A 25,681-nucleotide genomic window follows, 5' to 3' on the forward strand; every position below is an offset into this window, starting at 1 on the left:
ACGCACACATGCACACACACACGCACACACACACACACACACACACAAACACACACACACACACACACACACACACACAGACCCACTATTTCTCTTAAAGTACGGAAAGCCAATTGGAGAAGTCTACGCTGCAGAAATTTTTGTAGGTTGTGTCTTGCAGGTTTCTATTAAAGTTCACTGTAAAAAATATTAAAACATCTTCATTGTACAATCAGACAGAGTAGTGCTCCAGCATCCTCTTGTATTTCTGAGGGTTAAGGAGCAGATGGACAGCTCAGGCTTTAACCACCTGCTCAGAGATATTTATAAACCTTTTCATAAAGTACAGTACACAACAGCTAACACCTTGTCTGAAAATATCCTCCTCGCAAAACATGACTATTTAGAGCCCGCCGTTTGATGTAATGGCCAGCATGGCAGAGCACTGAACACTGAAGAATAGCTGAGAGCTGACAGGATGCGCTGAGCGTGAGTCTGAGGGAGTTCGTTGATTAAAGCTGAAATTATGCACATTTCTTTGAAACCGAGTTTGTTTAGAAGAAGTAATACTGTTCAGTTCTGAAGATTTGCTGAACATTGTTAATATTTTTTTTAGAGTTCCCTTTTAGTTGAATTTTTTTGTTGTTTTTTTTGCATAAATACATCACAAGACTCAATAGTAGATTTTCTTTTAAACCTATGGAAGGCCAAAACGACCAAAATTAAATAAATACATACATCATATAATCATAAATTAAATGCACTATAAAATAAATCAATGATTATTGAAATGTATAAATAATTTGCTTAATAGTCATAAACTTATGACAATTAACTAAACATGTGCTTAATTATTTCATGGATCTTGTTCCTGCAGCTTTACCATGAAAGAAGTTTCCAATAAGTTGCCTATCAAGTTATTGGGTCTGGCCTAACACTGACCTGTTGAGTTCCACTAGTTTGACCCTGTTGGGCCTCCGTATAAACATGAAAATGAAGGTCTTTTTTTTTTGCCTTCTAAGCCTCTGAAAGTATCCCTGTACTACCTAGAAATTTGATCTAAAATAAATTTAAATATTGAATTAAATGATTGAAAAAACCTAATAAAATACAGGACATCTTTTGTAGGTCATGCAACATTATTGTATCAGAAATAAAACATATTTTTATCATAATTGTTACCAAAAATAATTAAAACTTGACATTGGTTCCTGAAGTTGTTTCTTGTCACTCACTATTCCATTGGCTAATTGGTCTTTTACACAGAACTGTACTGTTAGTTTCAACAAACAAACTTTCATCATTCTGACTATAAACCAACAACATTAAAGCAATGTCTTCAGCCTCACTACTACTGAAAATGATTTCAAAATCTCATCGCTACTAATAACAATTAATTCATGATCGTAGTTAAGAGTCAGAACGTAGGTAGACCAGTAATTTGAGAGCTTTTCTTGCTCCCTCAGCTCTTTCTTACCAGAAAAATGAAGAAAGAGAAAGAGAGATAAAGAAATGTAAAGTGACTGGATTGCTACTTTACTGATGAAGTAACAGTTTGTGGTAAAAAGTAAATAAATAAAAGAGCATCAAACTAATAATATAGCAAAATCTTTGATTTTGCAATATTATTAGTTTGAGAATATGTTTTAGTTTACTAAAGTTAGCAAACCACTTTATTGCACCTTTCCCTGACGTTTTTCTGCTTTTTTTTAAAAGAAATAATGTACAGATTTTTCTATACAGTAAATGAGACTGAAAAATTTAAAGTTTTTATTATTGTTTGCTTACACAAATTAACTTTATGGCTCTTAAAATATTAGAAAAAGGTGGTACTTTTTTCACAAAAACTGAAGAATTCACTATTTATTTTTTTTAAGAGAGCTCTAAATTGATCATTTATTTAGTTTGCAAACAAATATACAAAGGACAAAATTACTCACTTACAAATGTTTATTTTCTAATTAAACGCATACCTAAAATTTTACCTATCCCAAAGATCTCTGTCACTATATTAGGAGAATGCTTATTGTGCTATTTTTATCGCATTTTTGCACTAACTAATAATACATTTTATTTTCATTCCTGTTTTTACATAAAGGAAAGGATAATGATGTTTATGTTATTGTTTTATGAATGTCTTTAAGTCTTTTCTTGACATACTAAGCAAATATGATAAATTATAATTTCCTTGAACTGAAATTAATTATGACTTTGGACTTTTTTTTCAATGTATGTGAGCACAGAGGGTTAAACAGATCCAAATAAACTGGCTGAGATCAGATTTAAGAATACCGCCTGATGATGAAAAATATAATTTACCAAGTCTTTACAAAGAAGGCACCATAAACAATTAACAGGATGAACATATGAACACAACACGGTTTATATGTTATGATTCATGTCCTGTCCATGCTGTGTTAAGCACTCATTCAGTTCACCTGCCACGCCTGATTGCTTACCTGTTCCACCTGGGCCTTGCCCTACTTAAACACCCCTCAGCCTCTGCTTCCCTGCCAGATTATCGACAGCCACGAGCCAGTAGAGATCCAGCGTTTCCTGCCAAGCCTTCTGTGTTTCTTCGACCCCTCCTTCTGACCACGGATTTACCCCTCCTGCCAAGCCCTTCACGGATCCCTTCTATTCTGGATTTCTGGACCCTGACCCAAGCTCTGCCTCACGACCACCGATTACTGCCTGCCCCTCTAAGCTAAGTCTGCTCTCTGTCCTCCTGTGTATGACCTCTGCCTGTTTTTCGACAAAGTCTCTGGGTGCTGCATCTCGGATCTCCCCGTGGAGATCTTCCTTGCCTCCACAGAAGCCTGTTCCTCTGGTTTCCTGCATCTCCCTGTCATCAGACCCTCTGTTCCTCTGCTCCCCCGTCCACTGCTCTACAGGTCAGTTAAGCTGAACATTTCTAAGCTACCCCTCCTTTGTCCGTGCTTCACCAGTCTTCTCCCCTCTCTCCTCAGTGCTGTGTTTGATGACCTCTCCCTTAGCTGAAACCAGTATCTGAAAAATAAACTTTGTTTTCCTTTTTATACTCCTGTGTGTGGTTGAATTTCCGGGTCCCCTCTGAGTACCCTTACAGTATAATCTGGCCACTATGGACCCGTCACCCACACAGGAGTGGCGTTCCAGTGTTGAAGGCGCTATTAACCGCCTGGAAGCTAACATGCAAGAAATGATGTCTATGCTTGATAAGATGTCCTCCTCTCCTCCCCCAAAGAGCACTTCTCCTAGCCCCAAGGCTTCTAAGTCTGGCTACCAGGTCTCGCCCATTTATGAGCCCCGTCTGTCGCCTCCGGAGGTTTTCAAGGGTGAGCAGAGTCAATGTCGTCCTTTCATTACTCAATGTGAGATTGTCTTTGAACTGCAACCATCATCTTTCCCAACTGAACGTGCTAAAGTAGCCTATGCTATTTCTCTCCTCTCGGGGAAGGCCAAGTTATGGGGTACTGCTGAGTGGCAGAAGGACTCCCTCATTTGTTATCAGTTCAAGGACTTTTCTAAGGAGCTAATCAGAGTCTTCGATCCTGTTCTGCCTGAGAGGGAGGCTGCACGTGGTTTGCTCAAACTCAAACAAGGCAGGAGGCGAGTCACAGAGTACATAATTGACTTTCATGCTCTTTCTTCAGGAAGTGACTGGAACGATGAGGCACTATGTGACGCTTTCTACCAGGGTCTCAGTGAGGAGGTAAAGGATGAACTGTCTACACGGGATGCTCCCAAGGATTTGGAGGAACTGGAGACTCTGGCTGCAAGGATCGACATGAGGCTTCATGAGAGAAGGTTGGAGAGGGGTTCTTTCAGTCGTACTTACCAAGTTGAACGTGTTCCCAGGCCACAGCAATCGGTCTCATCCCCACCTTTGAGCTCATCTCCCACCTCTCCGGCAGAGGAGCCTATGCAGATAGGTCGATCACGCTTATCCCCACAAGAGAGAGAGCGGAGACTTAAGAGAGGCCTTTGTTTCTATTGTGGTGGAGAGGGTCACCTACTTCGTCTGTGTCCAGCAAAAGGCCAGGCTCAGTAGGAGGTAAGAGGCTCCTGCTGAGTCAAAAGAGATTTAAATCCTCTCCTTTCTCTGTTCAGGCCTTTCTCCAAACTGACTGCCTTACCAAACACCTATCTGTCTTTATTGATTCAGGAGCAGACACTGAGTTCATGGACCGTGGCCTTGCCGAATCTCTTGGTATCCAACTCCTACCCACCTCTAAGCATCTTGAAGTTTTGGCTATTGACGGCCATGTACTTCACCAGGTCACCCACGAAACGGGCCCCATTAAGTTTAGTATTTCCGGGAATCACCATGAAGTCATTTCCTTCCTGATAATAAATTCCCCTGGTCTCCCTGTCATTTTGGGGGCCACTTGGTTGAGAAAACACAACCCCACATTGACTGGGTTAGGGGCGAGGTGTTGGGCTGGTCACCATCTTGCCATTCCACCTGCCTCTTAGCGGCTTCGGTCCCATGTACTGTCCCTATCTCAGGACAGGAGACCTACCCCGACCTATCCAAAGTACCTGCTGTTTACCATGACCTTAGGGAGGTCTTTAACAAGCATCGAGCCACTGCCCTTCCACCCCATCGGCCCTATGATTGTGCTATTGATTTGCTCCCTGGTACCTTTCCTCCCAGAGGTCGTCTTTTCCCCCTCTCTGGCCCAGAGGATAAGGCCATGAGGGATTATGTCAGTGACTCACTCAAGGCAGGCATCATCCGTCCTTCTTCCTCCCCAGCTGGTGCAGGATTCTTCTTTGTGGGCAAAAAGGATGGTTCCTTAAGACCCTGTATTGACTACAGAGGATTGAATGACATCACAGTCAAAAACCGTTACCCACTTCCTCTAATGAACACTGCCTTTGATCTGATCCAGGGATCCACTGTTTTTACTAAGTTAGATCTTAGAAATGCCTACCATCTGGTCCGGATAAAAGAGGGGGATGAGTGGAAGACAGCCTTTAACACCCCAACCGGTCATTATGAATACCTAGTAATGCCCTTTGGCCTGTCCAATGCTCCTGCTGTGTTCCAGGCACTTGTCAATGATGTCCTCAGGGACATGGTTGGTCGTTTTGTATATGTCTATCTGGATGACATTTTGATTTTTTCTAAGGATCTCACAGCCCATCAAGCTCATGTCCGTTCTGTCATTCTCCGCTTGCTGCAGAATAACCTGTTTGTCAAGGCAGAAAAGTGTGAGTTCCACAAACAGTCAACTTCATTCTTGGGTTTCGTCATCTCTCCTAACAGGATTTCCATGGACCCCAGCAAGACGGATGCCATCAAGAATTGGCCCCACCCACAAGACCGCAAGCAACTTCAAAGATTTCTGGGGTTTGCAAACTTTTATCGCCGGTTCATCCGCAATTTCAGCTCTGTAGCCTCTCCACTTCACACTTACCTCATCCAAGTGCAAGTTTGTTTGGGATAAGGCTGCTGCTGAGTCATTCGAGCACCTTAAGAGGGCTTTCACCTCAGCTCCTGTCCTCCGCACACCGGACCCGTCCCGCCAATTCATTGTTGAAGTGGATGCTTCTGCCTCCGGGGTGGGAGCCATACTCAGTCAGAGGTGCACTGATGGCAAGACTCACCCATGTGCCTTCTTTTCCAGAAAACTGTCTTCTGCAGAGACCAACTATGATGTTGGTGACCGTGAACTACTGGCAGTTAAACTGGCACTTGAGGAGTGGAGGCACTGGCTTGAGGGAGCTAAGGAACCTTTCATGGTTTGGACTGATCACAAAAATCTGCAGTACCTCAAGTCAGCAAGGAGACTCAACCCCAGGCAAGCCAGGTGGGCCTTGTACTTCTGTCGCTTTAATTTTTCACTGTCTTACAGACCGGGGAGTAAGAACGCTAAACCAGACGCACTCTCCAGGCTTCATGAGACTATGGAGGAGGGTCAAGAGGTAAAGCAGGTGGACTATGTGCTCCCCACGTCAGTGCATCTAGCAGTTTCCAAGCTAGAGCTGGAGCAGAAAATAAGAGAAGCCCATCATCTAAGCCCCATCCCTGAGAACTGTCCTAAAGATCGACTCTTTGTTCCAGAGCAGCTAATACCTGAGGTACTGTCATTTTGTCATGAGTCTAGACTTTTCTGTCATCCAGGAGTCACTAAGACCCTATCTGTGATCAGGAGTTGTTTCTGGTGGGAAAGTATGCTACAAGATGTTACTGAGTTCATCAAGGCTTGCAGAGTTTGCTGTCAGGCTAAACCATCCCGTCGGCCACCCTCTGGGCTTCTGCGACCCCTCCCTGTTCCACACCGCCCATGGTCCCACATATCCATGGATTTTGTGACTGGTCTACCCTCTTCCAATAACCACTCTGTCCTTCTCACAGTCGTTGATCGCTTCTCCAAGATGTCCCACCTGATTCCTCTTCGCAAACTGCCTTCCTCCAAGGAGCTGGGAGGGATTCTGGCCCGTGAGGTGTTTCGCCTGCATGGGCTGCCCTCTGACATTGTTTCTGACAGGGGACCCCAGTTTGTCTCTAGATTCTGGAAGGAATTCTGTGGTCTCCTGGGTATCACAGTGAGTCTCTCATCAGGGTTCCACCCTCAGACTGACGGACAAACGGAGAGGATCAACCAAGAAGTGGAGACCAAGCTTCGGATGCTATGTGAACATGATCCCTCCTCTTGGTCACAGAACCTACCATGGGTGGAGTATGCACTCAACTCTCTCCCTTCTACTTCTACAGGGCTGTCCCCCTTTACACGGTTTACGGTTACCAACCTCCTGTGTTGTCTCTTCAAGAAAAGCCCACTAGTGTCCCATCTGCCCATGCCTCAGCCTTGAAGTGACAGCAGGTATGGCGTCAGGCCCGCAGGGCTCTCCTGAAAACCTCCGCTTTATGTTGCAGATTTGCCAATCGTCGCAGAACCCCAGCACCCACTACCTCACAGGACAAGAGTCTGGCTATCCACCAAGGACCCCCTGCGGATTGAAAACCGCAAGCTACCCTCGTTTCATAGGACCTTCCATTCCAAGTGATCACCCAGTGGCTGTTCGGCTCGCCTCCCAGGACTCTCAGGGTTTGTCCCACCTTTCATGTGTCCGTGTCAAACTGTCTTCACTTCACAGTTGGTGCCCTCCTCCGACCCCCTCCTCCGCCCGGATGATTGATGGGGCCCCGCCACACTGTACGTCGTCTCCTTCGTCCAGACGTTGGGCCGGTCCATCCATTACTTGGTGGACGGGAGGGATACGGGCCTGAGGAGCGTCCTGGGTGCGGCCGGCATGTTTTGGACAAGTCCTTATCAGGAGTTTCATCGGTCCAACCCTGACCAGCCTGGTGGTCCTTCTGGAGCCGGACCTTGAGGAGGGGTACTGTTATGATTCATGTCCTGTCATGCTGTGTTAAGCACTCATTCAGTTCACCTGCCACCTGATTGCTTACCTGTTCCACCTGGGCCTTGCCCTACTTAAACACCCTCAGCCTCTGCTTCCCTGCCAGATTATCGACATCCACGAGCCAGTATAGATCTATCGTTTCATGACAAGCCTTCTGTGTTTCTTCGACCCCTCCTTCTGACCACGGATTTACCCCTCCTGCCAAGCCCTTCTCGGATCCCTTCTATTCTGGATTTTTGGACCCTGACCCAAGCTCTGCCTCACGACCACCGATTACTGCCTGCCCTCTAAGCTAAGTCTGCTCTCTGTCCTCCTGTGTATGACCTCTGCCTGTTTTTCGACAAGTTCTGGGTGCTGCATCTCGGATCTCCCCGTGGAGATCTTCCTTGCCTCCACAGAAGCCTGTTCCTCTGGTTTCCTGCATCTCCCTGTCATCAGACCCTCTGTTCCTCTGCTCCGCCCGTCCACTGCTCTACAGGTCAGTTAAGCTGAACATTTCTAAGCTACCCCTCCTTTGTCCGTGCTTCACCAGTCTTCTCCCCTCTCTCCTCAGTGCTGTGTTTGATGACCTCTCCCTTAGCTGAAACCAGTATCTGAAAGAATAAACTTTGTTTTCCTTTTTATACTCCTGTGTGTGGTTGAATTTCCGGGTCCCCTCTGAGTACCCTTACATTATAGGCTGTATTTCATAAAATTCTTCCACAGAGAAATCAGAGGTTGGCCTACATACACTCAACAGAATCTTGTGGATTTTATCCGGTATTAAATGTCTTATTTCCTCTGAAAATCATTCATGTAAGGGTAACATCAGTATGGGATGAAAACAGATGATTATTGGATTAATAACAGAACAGTGACTGATTCAAACTGCTCAGGATTTTGCAGAAACAGAGATAAAAATAACAACGTGAGTCACCTGTGAATAACAACAACTCACATTGTGACATAGGTGGATTCCTCTTCAGACTGGCAACATCCAGCCTGCAGCATGTCTGTTTTTTACACCACGGGTGAACAAAAAACAGGATTATAGTATGCTGGTTAAAACGGAAACCATAAAAAATAAAAATAATAAGTTTTATCAACTCGTAAAAGTAGCGTAAAGCTGTAATGATGTTGACTCTGATGTTTTCTGATTCTCAACATTTCAAAAATCGTCCGTCATATTTTTGCATTTTAAACTCAACATGATGCCAGCGATAGTGTTGGCACCTCCCCAACCCATTGCTGCACACTCTCCATTAGCTGCATGAAATAAAACTGTTGCATTTTCCCCTTCCTTACAATTAAGACAATTTAAGCCATTTGAATCAATCAGTGACTCACTCTGAGGTAGAGCTGTAGTCGTTGAGCAGCCAGCTGCAGGATTTATAGTCTGACTAGTTACTCATCTATTATCAGTTTGCTGTTTTTATGTTCATGAAAGAACCTGTTATTGCCACCCTACTGTATTGTGAAATATAACTTTATTTTTTATTAAAAGGCTCAATATTGCACATAGGGGTAAAGAATAGGAATGACGGGTGACACCAAAAAGAATTGCTTCATGGTTTAGTCGACTAAGTTTGTTGACTTTTGTCACCGTAACTACAAATGAAGCTAACATTTGTAGTTATTTGTCAAAAGGTTATAACTAAGACTGAACAGAAGAGTGCTGTCAAAATTAACACTATTCTTTACTCATTCACTGCCGCCATTTATTAATGGTGCATTAACTGATCCAGGAAACCATCCGATTTTTCGGCTTCCCTCCAGCCAGTCACCAGTCAGGACTGATCAAACTAAAAATCATCTTATTCAAGTCAGCAGCCAATGTCTTTGTGTTTCTCTTCAGAAAAAGATAGGAAAATAACCAAAACCCACATGAGTGACTTTAAGAACGACTGAAAAACTGTTGACCTTACATTAGAGATCTACCAAGAAAGTCCACTAGAGAAACCAGGAACATATATATATTTTATGATAGCCACAAGAAACCTAACGTCAGACCCGGCTGGAAAGAGCATGTACCAGGATGAAGCTCGCTTTTGGTCGCAACAGGGGTTTAAATACTTTTTCTTAAGTCACTGTCCTCCCAACAGACTAGTATACTGTAGGGAAACATTTTCTGCAACACCTGAAGAATGACAAAAATGTCTGGCAAAATTATCTCTGTTGTGAATTTCTCTACAGCAGACAACGACAACCTTAACTGCAGCATTTTCTGTCTCTCTTTCCCATCATTCACCTCCCAGGTCAACAAGTAGGTGCAGCACTAAATCATAGCAGATTGTCTGAGATGACACAGTCGCTGCATGCAAATCAAATTCAGTGTTTTTATTTTGCAACGCTGAGACCCAAGGGGAAAAGAAGAACAGGGAAATTTGTTTCCAGCACTGCCGCAGCTACATCAAAGTTCTGTCATGAGATTTCCAGATAGCGCCTGGAAGGAGTATCTGCATTTCATCCTGGAGAGGTTGTGTTCAGGATCTTAGTTTGCAAACAGCCTTTTCAATGCAGACCAGAAAGTTTCATTTTGGACTCATCAGACTTTTGTTGACTTCTCGCTCTCTTTTAAAAGCAATTTTATTCTTGCTACTCTTCCAAAAAGTTTGTTCAAACTGAACAGTGGATCTTTGCAGCTCCTCCAGAGTCATCCTGACTGCTTTTATCCGATCGATGCTCTTCTTGATGCCTGTGTCAGTTTGGTGGACCTGACATTTTATGACACGCTCTTCCTATTTCAAAAGCTGCCATATTGTTTCAGAACACTTTTAATAATGAATAGATAAAAACACAAAATCTTAATAAGTATCTTTGGTCTAGTTTCTAGTTCAAGTATCTTCGTACACTTAAAATAAGATAAAACTAACTTATAACTAACTTATCAGTTTTATGGGAAAAATGTCTTGTTCCACTGACAGATCATTTCACATGTAACTAGTATTTTTCATCAGTCTTAAGGAATTATTATTTTAAGACAATGTCCTATCTTGCTGAAAAGTTAACTAAGTTAGTTTTGTCTTATTTCAAATTTACTAAGATAATTGCACCAGAAACTAGATCAAAAATACTTGGTTACATTTTGTGTTTTTGCAGTGCGTTAGAATAAAAGTGGATGAATTCAAATGCCCAGTGCACTTTTCAGATTTTCTTTTATAAAAGGGATTGATAAACATACATAATTTTTCATTCTACTTCACATTTATGCTCCACTTTGTGTTTGTCTGCCACTTCAAATCACAAATTAACAGTGGTGGGAACTGTACTTAAGTACATTTTTCGTGTATCTGTACTTTACTTAAGTAGATTTAATAATGGATACTTTCAACTTTTACTCCACTACATTTTACAGTAAGTATCTGTACTTTCTACTTCACTACATTTCTACAAAACTGTCGGTTACTTGTTACGTCCAAGTCGCGTTGTGTTTTTTTTTTTCGTTAAAATGTGAAGTTGAGGGATTTAAGGTGGCGCCATAAAATCCAAGCAATAACGTGACTTACGTGTCTGTTGTCACCCATCGCCTCCACCTTTACTCGCACACGGAGCTCCAGACATGCGCAGTGGTTTCCTCTGAGCGGGAGAAGATGTCTGTCTAATCGTCAGTAATATAATAGCGCTGCATAAATCATAAGATATGGCGACATGTAAAATCAGGAGCGCTTCGCTTTCACAAACGGTGGGGACTTCGTCCAACTTTTAGCGTCACTTGGAAGGAAAGCTTAAAGAAAGGTAAGATCTGTGGACGTGATGCTAGCAAAGCTAGCTGTTCAGACACATGTTGCATCTGCAATGAGAAAAAGTTGTCACTCATGCGCTGAATTATTGTGTGGAAGTGTTGACTGAGGTGTCGCATATATGGGACAACGCTGTGACCAAAGTCTGCAATATGCAAATGACATTCAGGAACGATCCGATTCTTCTAGACCAGTGTTTCTCAACCTTTTTTGGGCCAGCGCCCCCCCAGCCTTTATCCAGGTCCCTCACCGCCCCCCACCAAAGAATTTGCAGGCTACTTTGCACTGACTATTATTTTATTACTATTACTATCACTATTGTAGATGTTTTGATTTTTATGCTTGTTTCTGTATTTATCATCAAAAATAATTTCCCAGAGAACAAAAAAGTAATAGGAATAGAAATTATTTTCACAGTTAAAATTGGTAGGCCTAACAGCAGCCAATCAATGGAAAAAATATTCTTATTTTGTGCCATTTTCTAGTTGTTAAATCTTGCACAAAATAACCAGATAAAAGATGTACAACATGCCAGTTTAAGCTTTGAACTATTTGCAAAACGACAGAGCTGTGCAACATTGGAACATGGATAGAACTGTAACTACATCATAGCTCTTCTTCTCTTCAGTGTTTCTGTCAGTTTCTGGTGGTGCAGCTCTGTGCTGCCTTCAGGAGAATGGGACATCAGAGTATCATCCATAAAACTTCACCCACATGGCATTTATTGTGCAAACCAGAGCTTTCAGTGGAAAAACAAAAGTTCCAGGTCCTTTTAATGCCATACAAATATGAGACAGAAACATGGATTATATCTTTATATAGACCTGTCTATTGATTTATAGATTAATAGTTTTACTGGACAGAAATTACAAAGAACAAATCTGGTTCTTAATCAAATCCTAATGAGTCAAATTGAAAGTGTCATGGAGTCATCAGCCTCATGACATTAACACTGACATGAAAAATAATATTGAAGAAATAAATATATCAAATCTAATTAAAAACATAAATAAGTGATCAGTTCTTTACTGTTATGGTCTGTAAGATATATTTATTCTCAGTACTAGATATGGTCAAACCCATGACATTTCAACAATATTATTTTACCTTTTATCTGGAAATAGTGTCTGTTTATTCTTGCCATACAGTCTCTGTATTAATTATTGCTCGAAAGGTCTTGCCATACCAGTTTATTCCTCTGTATTTACTTTAGTTTCTTAGTTTATTCTTGCATTTTGTTCTTCATTCATTTCCATTTAGTTTCATTTGATTAGTATTATCCTCTCTTGGTTTATTGCTATGTCCACTTTAGTTTCCTCTTGCTAGATTTATTTGATCATTTATCCATTAAAAGACGAATAATCTTCACTCATCACCTGCTGCGCCGCCTAATTGTCATGTGTTTCACATGATGTGTTGATTTTTTCACTGTTCAGCGTCGGATTCTCTGTTTTTATGCCATAATTCACATCTAGTTCGTCGCTCCGTTTTATGTCCCGCTTCTCCTGTTTCAGAGTTTTGCGCAATGTGCTCGTCTTTTTTTTTTAAGCCCCTAAGGTGCAGGGCGGTCGGGAAGCGTATCGATGGGGAAAAGGCAGACTGACATAAACCTTTTAAAACAACGGAAACAATTTCTGCATTCTGATTATTGAAATTTAAAAGTGCTGTGTTGTTCTATCACCCCCGTTTCATACCGGACCACTTACAGCACCGGTGTTAACGCTATAAAATGAACGCTCTCTATCGTGGTATCACCCATGGAGGGATTTCTTTATTTCTTTATTGGAATGGGTTCATTTTTCAGAGGGATACAGTGAGGGCATCGTGATTTTAGCTACCAGTAGCAGGAGAACGGAGCTGTGCCAAGAAGCTAACAGAAGCTAACAAACACTGAATAGAAGAAGAAGAGCTGTCATCGATACAGTTGCAGCCAAGCATGGTTTAATGTTACACAATACAGTTTTACCAAGTTGCTCAAAGTCTAAACTGGCATTGTTGTAGATTTAAGGTGTGAAGTTTACCTTCGACAAAACGCCCCCCAAAGGCATCCCAGTGCCCCCCTTTTGTAAAAATGTCCGCCAGCGCCCCCTGCCGTTCTCTGAACACCCCCTGGGGGGGTGGTACCGCCCACGTTGAGAACCGTGTTCTTGTAATGCTCTGCGTACACTGCAGTAGCTATTATTTTATTTGATTAATATATATATATATATATATATATATATATATATATATATATATATATGTAATTGGCAAATAAATAAAAGTACTTTAATATATTTTACACTATAATTAATATATAGAATAGAATACAGACTTCAATGGTTTGGAAGACAAAAGTATTTGAAAATGTCCAAGGGTTTTTTTTAAAAAGTTTGTGAATACATCACAAAAGACAGAGTAAAAAGACAGAGAATTTCTGTTTTGGGTTAACAAAATATTGGTAAATATGACATAAATGTTAAATTATGGAAAATATTTTGATGGAAATTCTGAAAAAAAAAAAATACAGAAAATGTCCTGGTAATTCTCTGCCAGGATATATATATATATATATATATATATATATATATATATATATATATATATATATATATATATATATCAGAATTTCCGTCAGAAGTTTCCCGTAATTTAACAGTATTTTATTTCAAATTTTTCCGTAAAAAACAGGGAAATGTCCTGGTAATTTTCTGCCAATACATTTTTTTGTTTTTTTGCGGCATTTCCAGCAGAATTTTTCTGTAATTTAACAGTTTTCCCCCCGTAATTTAACATATACACACTGTTAAATTTTGGCCCACCACCACCACTTCAGGTGACATTTCCCATATTCTCAAACTCAAAGCTTGACATGTATGGGGCAACGTGAGAGTTCATCTATTAAACTGACTGAAGATGAAGACATAAACTAAAAGCTGGATCATAGACATTTTTAATAGGCGTATTTGTGAGCCTGCCTCTTTTGATTAAATTGAAAATAATGTCTGATTTTTGTACACCTTTTCTTCTGGTTAACTTCGAAAGCGAGCTGTTATTATTACAGGTTAGTTTTCTAAACTACAAAAAAGTAACTGATAGGGAAGCTCAAAAGAGAAAAATTGAACTGATATTGTTATCCAATAGTAACACTGCTGTTATGCCAGATTTGCCAATACTTTATTTTGTTACATTTTTTTATACGATTACTCGATTAATTGTAAGAGTAATCGATAGATTACTCGATTATTAAAATATTTGTTTACAATAGCCCTAATTATATAAATAAAATAGCATTTATAGGGGATCGGGGGGATTAATGTCTGTCCTTCGCCCCCCTCCTTCTACAGCCAGACCTCCTCCCCCTTCTTGCAATACGCCGTCCGTCCAGCATACCCAGACCGGCCCCACCCTCTTCGACCCCTCACACTTCTAATGGTACACTAGCCCCCCCTCAATGTCTCTTCTTCACTCCCTCCTTCTTTGCTTCCCCCAACCCCCAACTCCTCTAACGATATGTCAGCCCCCCACCTTCTCTCCTTCTTCTTCGAACCCCTTCTAATTATACTCTAACCCCCCAGTCTGCATGTTAACGTCTCTCCTTCGCCCCCCTCCTTCTACAGCCAGACCTCCTCCCCCTTCTTGCAATACGCCGTCCGTCCGGCCCCCACAGCACTCAACGGTACGCTAGACCGGCCCTGCCCTCTTTGACCCTACACACTTCCAATGGTACACTAGCCCCCCCTCAATGTCTCTCCTTCACTCCCTCCTTCTTTGCTCCCCCCACCCCCCAACCCCTCTAACGATATGTCAGCCCCCCACCTTCTCTCCTTCTTTGAACCCCTTCTAAGTATACTCTAGCCCCCCAGTCCGCCACCGTTCCCTCGGCCCCCCATTCTGACTCTTCAGTAAGCTCTACCCACCTTGTTCTGACTGTAAAAGCAGATGACTAAAAGTTTCCGGTATTCTCAGATTGAAAACTTGCAAGCACTCTTAAGGCCATAATCATCCACTCCCGTAAATTGTGAAGTTCTGCTGAAGAAACACATCCGGATTTGACACTTCTGACAACGTGTCACTCCGTTGGCGAGAAAAAATCCTGAAAACACCATTAGGCATGAGGACTCAGAGGCAGGCCCTGACTCGGAGGCAGGCCTGACTCTGAGGCAGGTCCTGTCTCAGAGGTCTTCCTGACTTGGAAGCAGGTCCTGTGTTGGAGGTCTGTCCTGACTCGGAGGCAGGTCCAGTCTCGGAGGTAGGTCCAGACTCTGAGGCAAATCCTGACTCGGAGGAGGGTCCTCACTTAGAGGCGGGTCCTGTCTCGGAGGCGGGTCCTGACTCGGAGGAGAGTATTGTCTAGGAGGAGGGTCCTGTCTCAGAGGCAGGTCATGTCTCCGAGGCGGGTCCTGTCTCGGAGGCGGATCCTGACTCGGAGGCGGGTTCTGTCTTGGAGGCGGGTCCTGTCTCGGAGGTGGGTCCTATCTCGGAGGTGGGTCCTATCTCGGAGGCGGGTCCTGACTCGGAGGCAGATTCTGTCTCAAAGGCGGGTCCTGTCTCGGAGGCGGGTCCTGACTCTGAGGCGGATACTGTCTCTGAGGAGGGTCCTGCCTCTGAGGCGGATTCTGTCTCGGAGGCGGATCCTGTCTCGGAGGCGGGTCCTGTCTCAGAGGCGTTCTGATCGAGCGGATACTGTTCGAGCAGTCCTGTCTCGGAGGCGGTCCGTCCGAGGGGTCCTGTCAGAAGAGGTCCGACTCATAGCGTCCTGTCTGAGGGGTCATGAGTTGGCGGCCTGTCGGAGCGGATCTGCGCGGAGCGATCCTGTCTCGGAGGCGAGTCCTGGCTCTGAGTCGGGTCCAGTCTCGGAGTCGGGTCCTGTCTCTGAGGTGGGTCCAGTCTCGGAGGCGGGTCCTGTCTCTGAGGCGGGTCCAGTCTTGGCGGCGGTTCCTGTCGCTGAGGTGGGTCTAGTCTTGGAGGTGGGTCCTGTCTCGGAGGCGGTTCCTGACTCGAAGGTGGGTCCTTTCTCCGAGGCTGATCCTATCTCGGAGGTGGGTCCTGTCTTGGAGGCGGGTCCAGGCTCGGAGGTGGGTCCTGTCTCGGAGGTGGATCCAGACTCGGCAGTGGGTCCTGACTCGGAGGTGGGTCCTGAATCGGAGGCGGGTCCTGACTGGGAGGCTGGTCCTGTTTTGGAGACTGGCCCTGACTCCTCCGAGTCAGTACCGACCTCTGAGTTGGCCAAATTTAGAGGCCCAGCTAAGCGTGGACTAAACACAATGTTTGGTCCACTCTTGGTGGGTTCTTGCCTCTCTTCTTCGGTTGAGTCGTCTCCACAACAAGCAGCCTGTTTGATGAGCCCCCATGCCTTTTGAAGAACGGTGTCTCGGAGATTGATTTTTCGTGGTCGTGCCAGGGTTCTCCTAAAGCACTCCACAACCTTGGAAATCACTATTGGGTTGTTGCTTTTTATCATTTTGAAGAGCAGTTCTCTCACTGCATCTTCATTGCCCCAGAGAAGTTGCAAGAGTCTCGGCAGACTTTCTTTCCATTTCTCGTAAAGACAAATCTATGTCTTGACTCTTCCAGATTTTGGAGCAAGCTTTCTCGACAGGTTCGGTGTCTTCCTTTTGTAATGCCATAGCTAATCTGTAACTAGACTTATAAATCAATCCCACAAATATTTCCACCATAACTCTCCTTTCGTCTTCGTTCCACGTCTGAAACCCATCCTGTTTGTGTCCCTCAAAAATTGTTCAGGGTCCATGGCTGCCTGAGTATAATCCTCACTCAGGCAGTTTTCATCTGCGTACAAGTCCTCATTAGGAAAAAAAGACATCATTGTCAGCAGCATCATTGTCATGCTGATGACATGCTGATGACATCATTGTCAGCAACATGGCAACTGTTGCTAGGGCTAATAATAGCATGCAGTGAGCATGCGCTATGAAAAAAATAGAATCTGTGGGCACTAAATGCATTATTCACACAAGTCTGAACTGGCAGTGATTTGCGCAGCGTAACAGGACGGCCAGGGAACCATTGGCCCCTCCACTTTACCGCCCTACCCATTTTTATTTGTTATTTGGGTTCCATCTCCTAACAGGCATAGGGCAAAGTGTCAATGGAACCGCTACATCAGTGGTCCTCAACCTTTTTATCATCGCGGACCGGTCAAGACTTGAAAATTTTGCTGTGGCCCAGGGGGGTTTGGGGGGCATGTTGGTGTTCGCGCTAAAGCCTGAATAGGAGACCTCTGCAGATTGTGGCACAGAGATGGAAACAAAGCAGAATAAAGAAGAGTTTGAATTGATACTGGTTAAATTTATTTCAGCTCTTAGTATTTAATAACTAAGTGTTTTTATGGGAATGTGGATCTTTCAGATCAATTTGAGAAGCAATTTTGACAGGTAAACTTAATTTTATTGTGTCATGTAGCACAGGTTGCTGGTCTGCCAGGATGCCTAGGTGGGCCCCATGTGGGGGGAAAGGAGGGCTGATATATGGGTCCCATATGGGTTTGTCCGTGGGTTTCACGGTGGCCCCATATGGGTTTGGCCATGTAGGGCCACAGCCTACATAGGCCCTACATGGGTCCTACATGGGGCCTAAATGGACAAACCCATGTGGGCCCACCACCATGTAGGGCCCATGTAGGCTGTGGCCCTACATGGGCAAACCCATGTGGGCCCACCACCATGTAGGGGCCATGTGGGCTGTGGTCCTACATGGGCAAACCCATGTGGGGCCATCGTGGAACCCACGGACAAACCCATATGGGACCCATATGGTCTGCCCTCCTTTTCCCCACATGGGGCCCACCTAGGCATGCTGGTCTTGATTTGGTCTTGGGTTTGGTGGTCTAGACTACAACTCTGCTATGTGGCTCCTTGGTTCCACGTCGTCCACTGCCAGTTGGATTTCTTTCAAAATAAAAGCCACTAGTGGCAAAAGTAAGTGAAGTTCATGCTGTTCAGACAGGAGACAAGATGTTTCCATCCCTGAAATTATGATGCATAGAATCACATATCTAAGTTACAAAACTATGTTACAGAGTAAACACAATAAAAACATACTTTATCTGTGGCATTGTTCATTAAAATGAAACATTTCTGATGTATTAAAATTAAATACGATCGGTACGCTTAATGATATTAGCAATTAGGTATTAATCAGCAAGTACTTTTACTTTTAATACTTAAGTATTTTTAAAAGCTAGTACATTTTTTTACTTTTACTTAAGTAAAATGCTAATGTGGTACTTTTACTTTTACTTGAGTATATTTTTGTCTGTGTATTTGTACTTTTACTTAAGTACATTTTTGCGTACTTTCTCCACCATTGCAAATAAACACAATGAAGTTTCTGTAATATGACTAAATGTAAAAGGTTCAGGAGGTCCTGATACATTTGCATGACTATTTTTTCCAAATTTCTTTGATACTGTTTTGTAGTTCAATAACTACAAAGACCAAAATGAGGCTTCTTATTAGACATAATGTCTATCAGCAGTGCAGTCTTTCTCAGTAAACTCAGCTGCACTTCTCGAGCCATTCTGTGCTCAGAAACAGTCTGTCTGAAACCAAAGTGGCAGTCTCACAGAGCAGGCCAGCTGCCATATATAGCTCCTTAATCCCTCAGATTAGCCCGGAGTAACAGACTTTTAGCTTCAGGGATTGACTTCACATGCCTTATTCTTTCCATCTGACTCTGAGGCCTCCGATCGATGCCGAGACCTTGTGCTGAAGTCACGTCGGAACATGAGGAAGGACAATGCAAATGTGTGCTGATATATCTTTTAAAAATGACCTGAAGCTGAGAGAGCATCCGGTGAGATGTGGCTGTTTGTGCGATGATGATGATGATGATGATGATGATATACGGTGCACCTGTGACTGACAGGCTGTTTCATGTCTCTCAGCTAAAAGCACCTGTGGGCAAATTGGCAAACAGTGAGGTTCATGGTGGGGTTGCATTCTGTGCACCTGAATGCAGATGAGATTTTTTCCTCTCATCTTTCTCCAAATAACATTACAAAAGAGAGAGAAAACTGTTATTTCCTTGCATAATGACACAAAGTTTAGAGAATTATTGTGAAGCAGAAGGTTAATGACACATGGGTCTTATTTTAAATCTCTTAAAAATGTGGTGTGTATTCAACCACCTTTCTTCAGAGCCATATGATTACTAAATGCAGTCCATTGGTGTGTAATAAATAGTAATCTCAGTGTAAATCCAGCCAGTATGAGAAGGTATCAGATGTTTGCTGGAGAACATCGATGAACAAACAGCATCATGAAAACCAAGGAACACACGAGCCAGGTCAGAAATAAAGCTATGGAGAAGTTTGAAGCAGAGTTAGGTTATAAAGCTGCAGGATTGGAGTTAAATACAGGACAATTCCTTCATTTGTTGGAAATGTCCAGACCTAAATCTTATAGGTCTGGGTCACTCTGGCTCAAGAGCTGAACATCGCCATTCACAGATATTCTTCAATACTTTGATAAATCATCAGCTGTTAAGTAAAAGAAAAACTAAAAAAATCTTACATAATTGTATCTGTAACTCTAGTGGTAAACTTTTAAGTCTTTAATTTGAAAAAAAAAAAAACAAACAAAAAAACTTTGACAACGTGGCTGTGCCTCTGATGTCTCATTCTAAGGGGTCAGATTAGGTTATCTATGTAGTTATACTGCTACAGGCCTAAGCTGCTGTAGACACTTTTCTTCACTTTCTTCTTCTACTACTCTCCAAATTGGGTTATTTGCTATTAAAACTGTTAACCTCATGTTAGAAGCTACACCTGATCTGGGGTTTTATTTGGCTGTGATACTTTTCTGGAGTCGGGCACCGAAACCATCAAACCAGGTTTGCAGAGGTTTTCCTCATAACTCCCCTGATTTAGTTTTGTTTATCTAAGCAATTAGAACATGAAATATATCCACATGTGTGACTATAGCAAAGTCACATATTGTGAACTGATCTATCTGAAGCTATGCTATCCTTTTCGAGTTTTCCCAACCCACCAGCACTCTTAAAATGACTGACCCTCTGTCATCCTAATATTAATAATCCATCTGTTTTTCCTTTATTTCTGCACTGTTATGATGTCCCTTAGATTTGGTTCTTAGTTTATTTCTGTGCCTCATTGTGTGTTTCCTCACAGTTTGGTTTTCATTTATGTTCATATTTTTGTTAGTTCCTTGCTGTTCATTCATTTAGATTTTGCTCATTGATTATTATTTATTATGTATTTAGAATTATGTTCTTTAGATGTTTTTCTCTGTTAGTGTTTATTTAAGTTTCAGGGCTTTCTCCCTCCCTCAGTTTGCCAGTATGCTTCCCTTCCCAGTTGTTTGTCATCTCTCATTTCCTGTGCTGACCCTCTACAGCTACTCGCCTCTGATTAGCTCTTCATATTTCCTTGTCTCCCTCAGTATTTAACCTTCTCATTCTCTTCAATCACTGATGGACTCTACCGTTGTCGTCCCGATGCCTCTGTGCAAACCTGCAAACCCCATAGATTTATACCCTGGTTTCCTCCAAGGTTTTGAATTTTGTTTTCATTAGAAACTTCATTAATTCACTCTAGCAAGTCTCTGCTGTTGGGTGCTTAAACACAAAACCTCCCAAATATGACAATACTTTTGTTTTAACGAGTGGTTATTTGATCTCTGCTTTTCTTTAAATCATCTCACCCAATTGGATATTGTCTCCTTTTCATACCGCTCTCTGTGAACACCCTGGTAAGATTAAAACAGCTGTCTGAGACAATCAGAAAGATGACCGTAGATGAAAAACAATGACCAACATGCCCAGGTTAGAGCATCCAGACAGATTCACCCACTCCAGAAATGTTCAGCTGTAGAACCAGCAACCAGTGACAGGTCATGCTGCCCTGTATCCTTCCACATAGCCAACACCTTTCTGCTGTCTATCAGCACCTTTTAGTATTCTGTCTTCCTCCTTTCAACACCACATGCTGTTTAAATCCATGTGGAAACCGACAGATGAACTACTCAGACAGTGTTCATGTGCACTCGCACATAAAAAGCTATTTACAGCTGGCAGAGGACAAGATGATGGGTGCAACACAAAAATCTTCCAATGCCAAACTGAATGAAGGCAGAAAGACAATGCGGTAAAATAAAATAAAATAAAAATATATATATATTTTTAATTGGATCAGCTAAAAAAAAATGTAAAAAATCAGCAGTACAACTCTTTGTTGACGGCAATGAACACCATCATTAATTATGCGTCATGTAAACATGAAGGGTTGCAGGATGGTACTGCGCAGTATTAAACAACAAATCCCACCAAATTAAGTTCAGACATAAGGATTCTGAAAGCATGGCTCTCGGATGATTATTTTACATTTCTTGCCATTGAAGTAGTTATCTGTGATGGACATACCATGAATTTGCTGCTCTGATGTACATTTGTTTTCTCGGCAGGCTGTGGGTTGATGAGGTTTGAAATGTGAGTGTGTTGCACAATGAAGCTGGGCTTGTTAGGATCTGGAGTTACCTGAGTTTGTTTTTTTTGTCTTATCAGTTTTTGTGTTCCTCAATCTGGGCTCAGATTGAGGAACACAATCTGAGTTTTTTTTTTATTAGTTCTGCCTTGTTTCCATTTCCACTTCAGTTCTTCCTGAGTGAATCTAGTCGTGTTTATTTATTGTTCTAGTCATTCTTTGCCACTTAAGTTTAATTATGTTTCTTTAGTTTAGTTATTCTACAGTGTTAGATTTATTTCATGCTCCTCTGTGTCCTCTCCCTCGCCCCCTGAGCCACTTTCTCTCTCCCTCTCCTCAGGTTGCCTCCTGCTCCCTTCACTCACACTTGTAACCGTTAGCTCATCAGCCTAGGTCTTTTGCTCAGCATTCAACCTCCAGAGTATTTAAATTACTTAATTCTCAGTCACTCCTTGCCGGTTCCTCTCATCTACTCCCATATTTTCCTTCTCGTCTCTCCCTGCTGGATTGTTTCCTATAGATTTTTAGTTTGTGTTTCTGCCCTGTTTACCTGTGATTTTTGTTTTTCTTAATTTTTTCATTAAACTATTCATCTTTAACGCCTCTGCCGCTCTGCATTTGGATCCATCATCAGACACACATTATGACAGTGCTGCTTCAAAATGATGCCTTTTATGTCAGGAATCTACCGATTCTTGATGATCTCTCTCACCGAACAACAATAAACAAACTTGTTCTGGGATAAAGTGTGTGTTTTTCGTGTGCTCATTAAAAATGGTGGTAATAAATGTTCTTGGTCATCCACAATACAAATGAAAAAATAATGTAGGAAGCAGAGCAGCACCCTTTGACAATTAAGATCAAACTAAATTCTAGTTTTACTTTTTTGATTAAATCCTTGAAAAATGCTGAATTAATGCTGTATCTTCATACCTTATCTTTAACTGCACTTAATAATTACCTGTTTGCATCACTTCATTGCACAATGCTGTGTTACAGCCATCCTGACATAATCCAGATTACATGTCAGTGGAGAGCAGAGATTACCACACCATCATGAGTGATTTAGGATTTATCACACTGATGAGACGCCGGTGTTCCTTCTCCGCTCAGAGGTGGTAAATTGCAGAGAGACGACTGTCTGAAGGTTAAACCTCTACACTGAAGTGAGTTTGGCTCTGAATCCAAACATCACTTCCTACTGCTTACATGGATGAATTTATATGAACAGCTAATAAATTATACAAACTTCCAATTTCCTGTGCTTTAAATAAACTTCTGAAAATATTGAAAATAAAACCAAGGTAAATAATGATTTTGTTTCAAATATTTTCATGAAATATTTAAATCAAGTTTGGCTTACAACTCTGATGCAAAAATGTGTCTACTGTTTGTTTCTTGAGATCCTAATGTGACACGATCATAATCTTTACGAAAATAAAACATTCTCCTAAAATTATACAATTTATTATTAGAACTGCAGTATTAAGGTCTGATAATATTGAGCTCAGTATGTAAGCTTAATATATAAGCTTATATATGTATATGGCTTCAATGATGGGCCTCAGAAGATGGGATTAAACTTTAACTTCATGATTTTTCTGCAGTGTTACATTTTACATTTTTGGACATGAGCTGAAGAAAGTGGACTCCAACATTTACCTTTCTTTCCAAGCACTAATCTGCCATCCCTTAATCCTGATTTGCAACTGACTGAAACCCCAAACCAGTGAATCTGTGTTTTCTTTCTGTCTGCTCAAACTTCTCAAACACTAAACCAGCTGCAGCAGATGGAGGCCCAAACGCATTCTGCATGCTGCCGGTTTCTTCTTAATAAAAGAGAGCTCTTGCTTTCCACTGTCACCACGGATAAAAGATTGTGACTCCGTGCAGTTGACTGGACTTTCTTAGATAATGTCATTATTGTAAACTGAATATGACCTCATAGCATTGTAACTGGATCAAACTGAACTGTGTGTAGCTGAATTTGAATCTGTAGCATACCTGGAATCATTTGACTGTATATTTCCTAGTTCTAATAGAATTTTATAAAAAATCTGTAAGTGAGCGTCAAGGTACTTATGAATTAAGCATTTGCACAAAACAACTTAGTCTCTTAATACCTAAGTGATGAAAGATCCTCTTGGTTTGAAATCGTAAAGGTCCAGCCCTATTATGAAATATTGAAATGTTTCCATAATATAATAAACAGCAGAGGGGTGGCACGCGCGCGCACACACACAGCTCTTGTTTTTCTGTTCCATCTGGGAGCTGTCTGCACTATCAGCTATAATTAGTAGATCACATCCCAGGCCACCTGTTACCTCAGAGCTGCAGGTGTGGTAAGATGAGCTAGAGTTTAGTCTTGGAGGGAAACCTCAGATCTCAAAAAGCAGCAATAAATTTAAACAAACAATGCACACTTATCATTACCAGCAGGAAAACTTGCAGTGCACAGAAATTGACGGTGAAGATCCACCTGCTCACTGTTGCAGACTGGTTCAAATGCTTTTAGTCTTATTGAAAGCTGTCGCTGTCCATGGTAGTAACCTTCCTCAAGAGAGGCAATAAGCATATAATCAGGCTCATAGCGGAGCAGCAGTTAAACCCTCGGTTTTCCTGAAAGCATTCCGGTTACTCACTCTCTGTGATCTTCTGCAGTCCCAGCACATCCTCTGGTGTTATAACTGTGTTCTTGCGCAGCTCTTCTTCGGTTCTAACCGGGATGCCCATGTCTGATGAGTTGCAGCCGTGCTGCACTTTCATGTCCAGCCGGAGAGGGTTGCAGCGGGGAACTGACCGAGGCTCTCTTCCTCTCGACGCTCAAACAGATTTACTTGGCGCCGGAAGCCTTCAGAGGCGCGATGTCAAACAAGCTCTGCGCTGTTACCAGAATAACTCGTTCTCCATGCCTCCTCCTCCCCTTCACGATCCAGTAGGAAATAAAAATCAGCTCTCTGCTCCCTCCCCGCCGCCCTCCCTCCCGCACGCTGGGCTCATCAGCTCTTTCACAAGCTATTTAATCCAAATCCCGTTTTAAAGCGAGCACGGTGCGCTGCTCCGCGGCTCTGCTCCACTTCACCACCAACACTGCCTACCTCACAGGAGTCTTTTCTCTTGTTGACTTTGCGTCACGGCTGCACTAAACAGAGGGATGAAATGAAACATCACAATACATTCTGTTCTTCTAATGTTCACTCAAGTTCAATCCTTCCCTCCCCTCTTACCCTTTCCCCTTGCGTAAAGTTTAAAAATATGTCAAAATAGAAATAAATTGGTATCTAACTGACATTGGCGATGGATGTATAATTAACTTTTTTAGCTTTATGTCATGCTACATAGTTATTCCCTCATCAAAAACACACCTGGGGTGTTGCTTTGATTCCTCACTGCATGTTTGAGGAATCCTTGAATCTCCTGTTGCAGCCATTCAAGGCTGTCTTAACAAATTGCTCTCCCAAAGCGCCGCCTGTACTCCCACAAAGCTCCTCCTCGGAGCTGTAGTCTCCAGCTTCCAGCACATCAGCAATTAGCAAATACCTGGTGGAATGGTGTATCTGCTGAGCTCATTATAGGAACTACTTCTCTATCCTACGCGCCTGAAAACAGCTATAAACATCATAATTGAGGACTATTGTGATGAGCCTCTCAAAGACAGAGGGGCCCAATTTCAAGCTATTAATTGCAAAGTAAATTTTTTTTAAAGTCATATTTATACATAATTTTTACAACACCTGAAGTTAACATAGTGACTTGATTGTGCTATAAAATGGCACTATGAGCCTGGAAAATACCTAACTTTTAACCCACACCCTTCAATAAGTACTTTTAGTATTTCCTTTGTTCTCGATAAAAATGACAGTAAGTCATCTTTACATTTAGATACTGCACACGTATAGCCTTATAGGAGACTTCTTAATTACATGAGACATTTTACTGTTTTCCTCCAATTTATGACAATTTTTAATTTATATGCAATGTTGTTTTAGCAAGTGAGCTGCAGTAAAACAAATGCTTTTGAGATAATACCACAATACTTAAAGAGAGCTCACTGGAAGGAATTTATTTATGTGATTAGTTAGTTCAATGGGAAATCAAATATGTCAGCTGAAATGCAGGAAAAACACCTGTTTATTTAGGAATTTATCATTTTGAGGCTTCCTATTCAAATTTTAAAAAC

The 25,681-nt window shown here is 42.1% G+C and overlaps 1 protein-coding gene across 1 annotated transcript in view; it reads right to left on the reverse strand.

Annotated features, from left to right (window-relative positions):
• unc119a1 (unc-119 lipid binding chaperone a1) overlaps positions 1-24,551 on the reverse strand; it is a 30,291-nt gene extending 5,740 nt beyond the window's left edge. Inside the window, exon 1 of the mRNA XM_008425595.3 lies at positions 24,144-24,551. Within this exon, the coding sequence (XP_008423817.1) occupies positions 24,144-24,267 (124 nt within the window). The 5' untranslated portion in view covers positions 24,268-24,551. The remainder of the gene's footprint in view (positions 1-24,143) is intronic.
• Between the last annotated feature and the right edge of the window lie 1,130 nt (positions 24,552-25,681).

Source organism: Poecilia reticulata, chromosome 13, assembly GCF_904066995.2.
Source record: "Poecilia reticulata chromosome 13, P_reticulata-male-v2, whole genome shotgun sequence".
Lineage (NCBI taxonomy): Eukaryota > Metazoa > Chordata > Actinopteri > Cyprinodontiformes > Poeciliidae > Poecilia > Poecilia reticulata.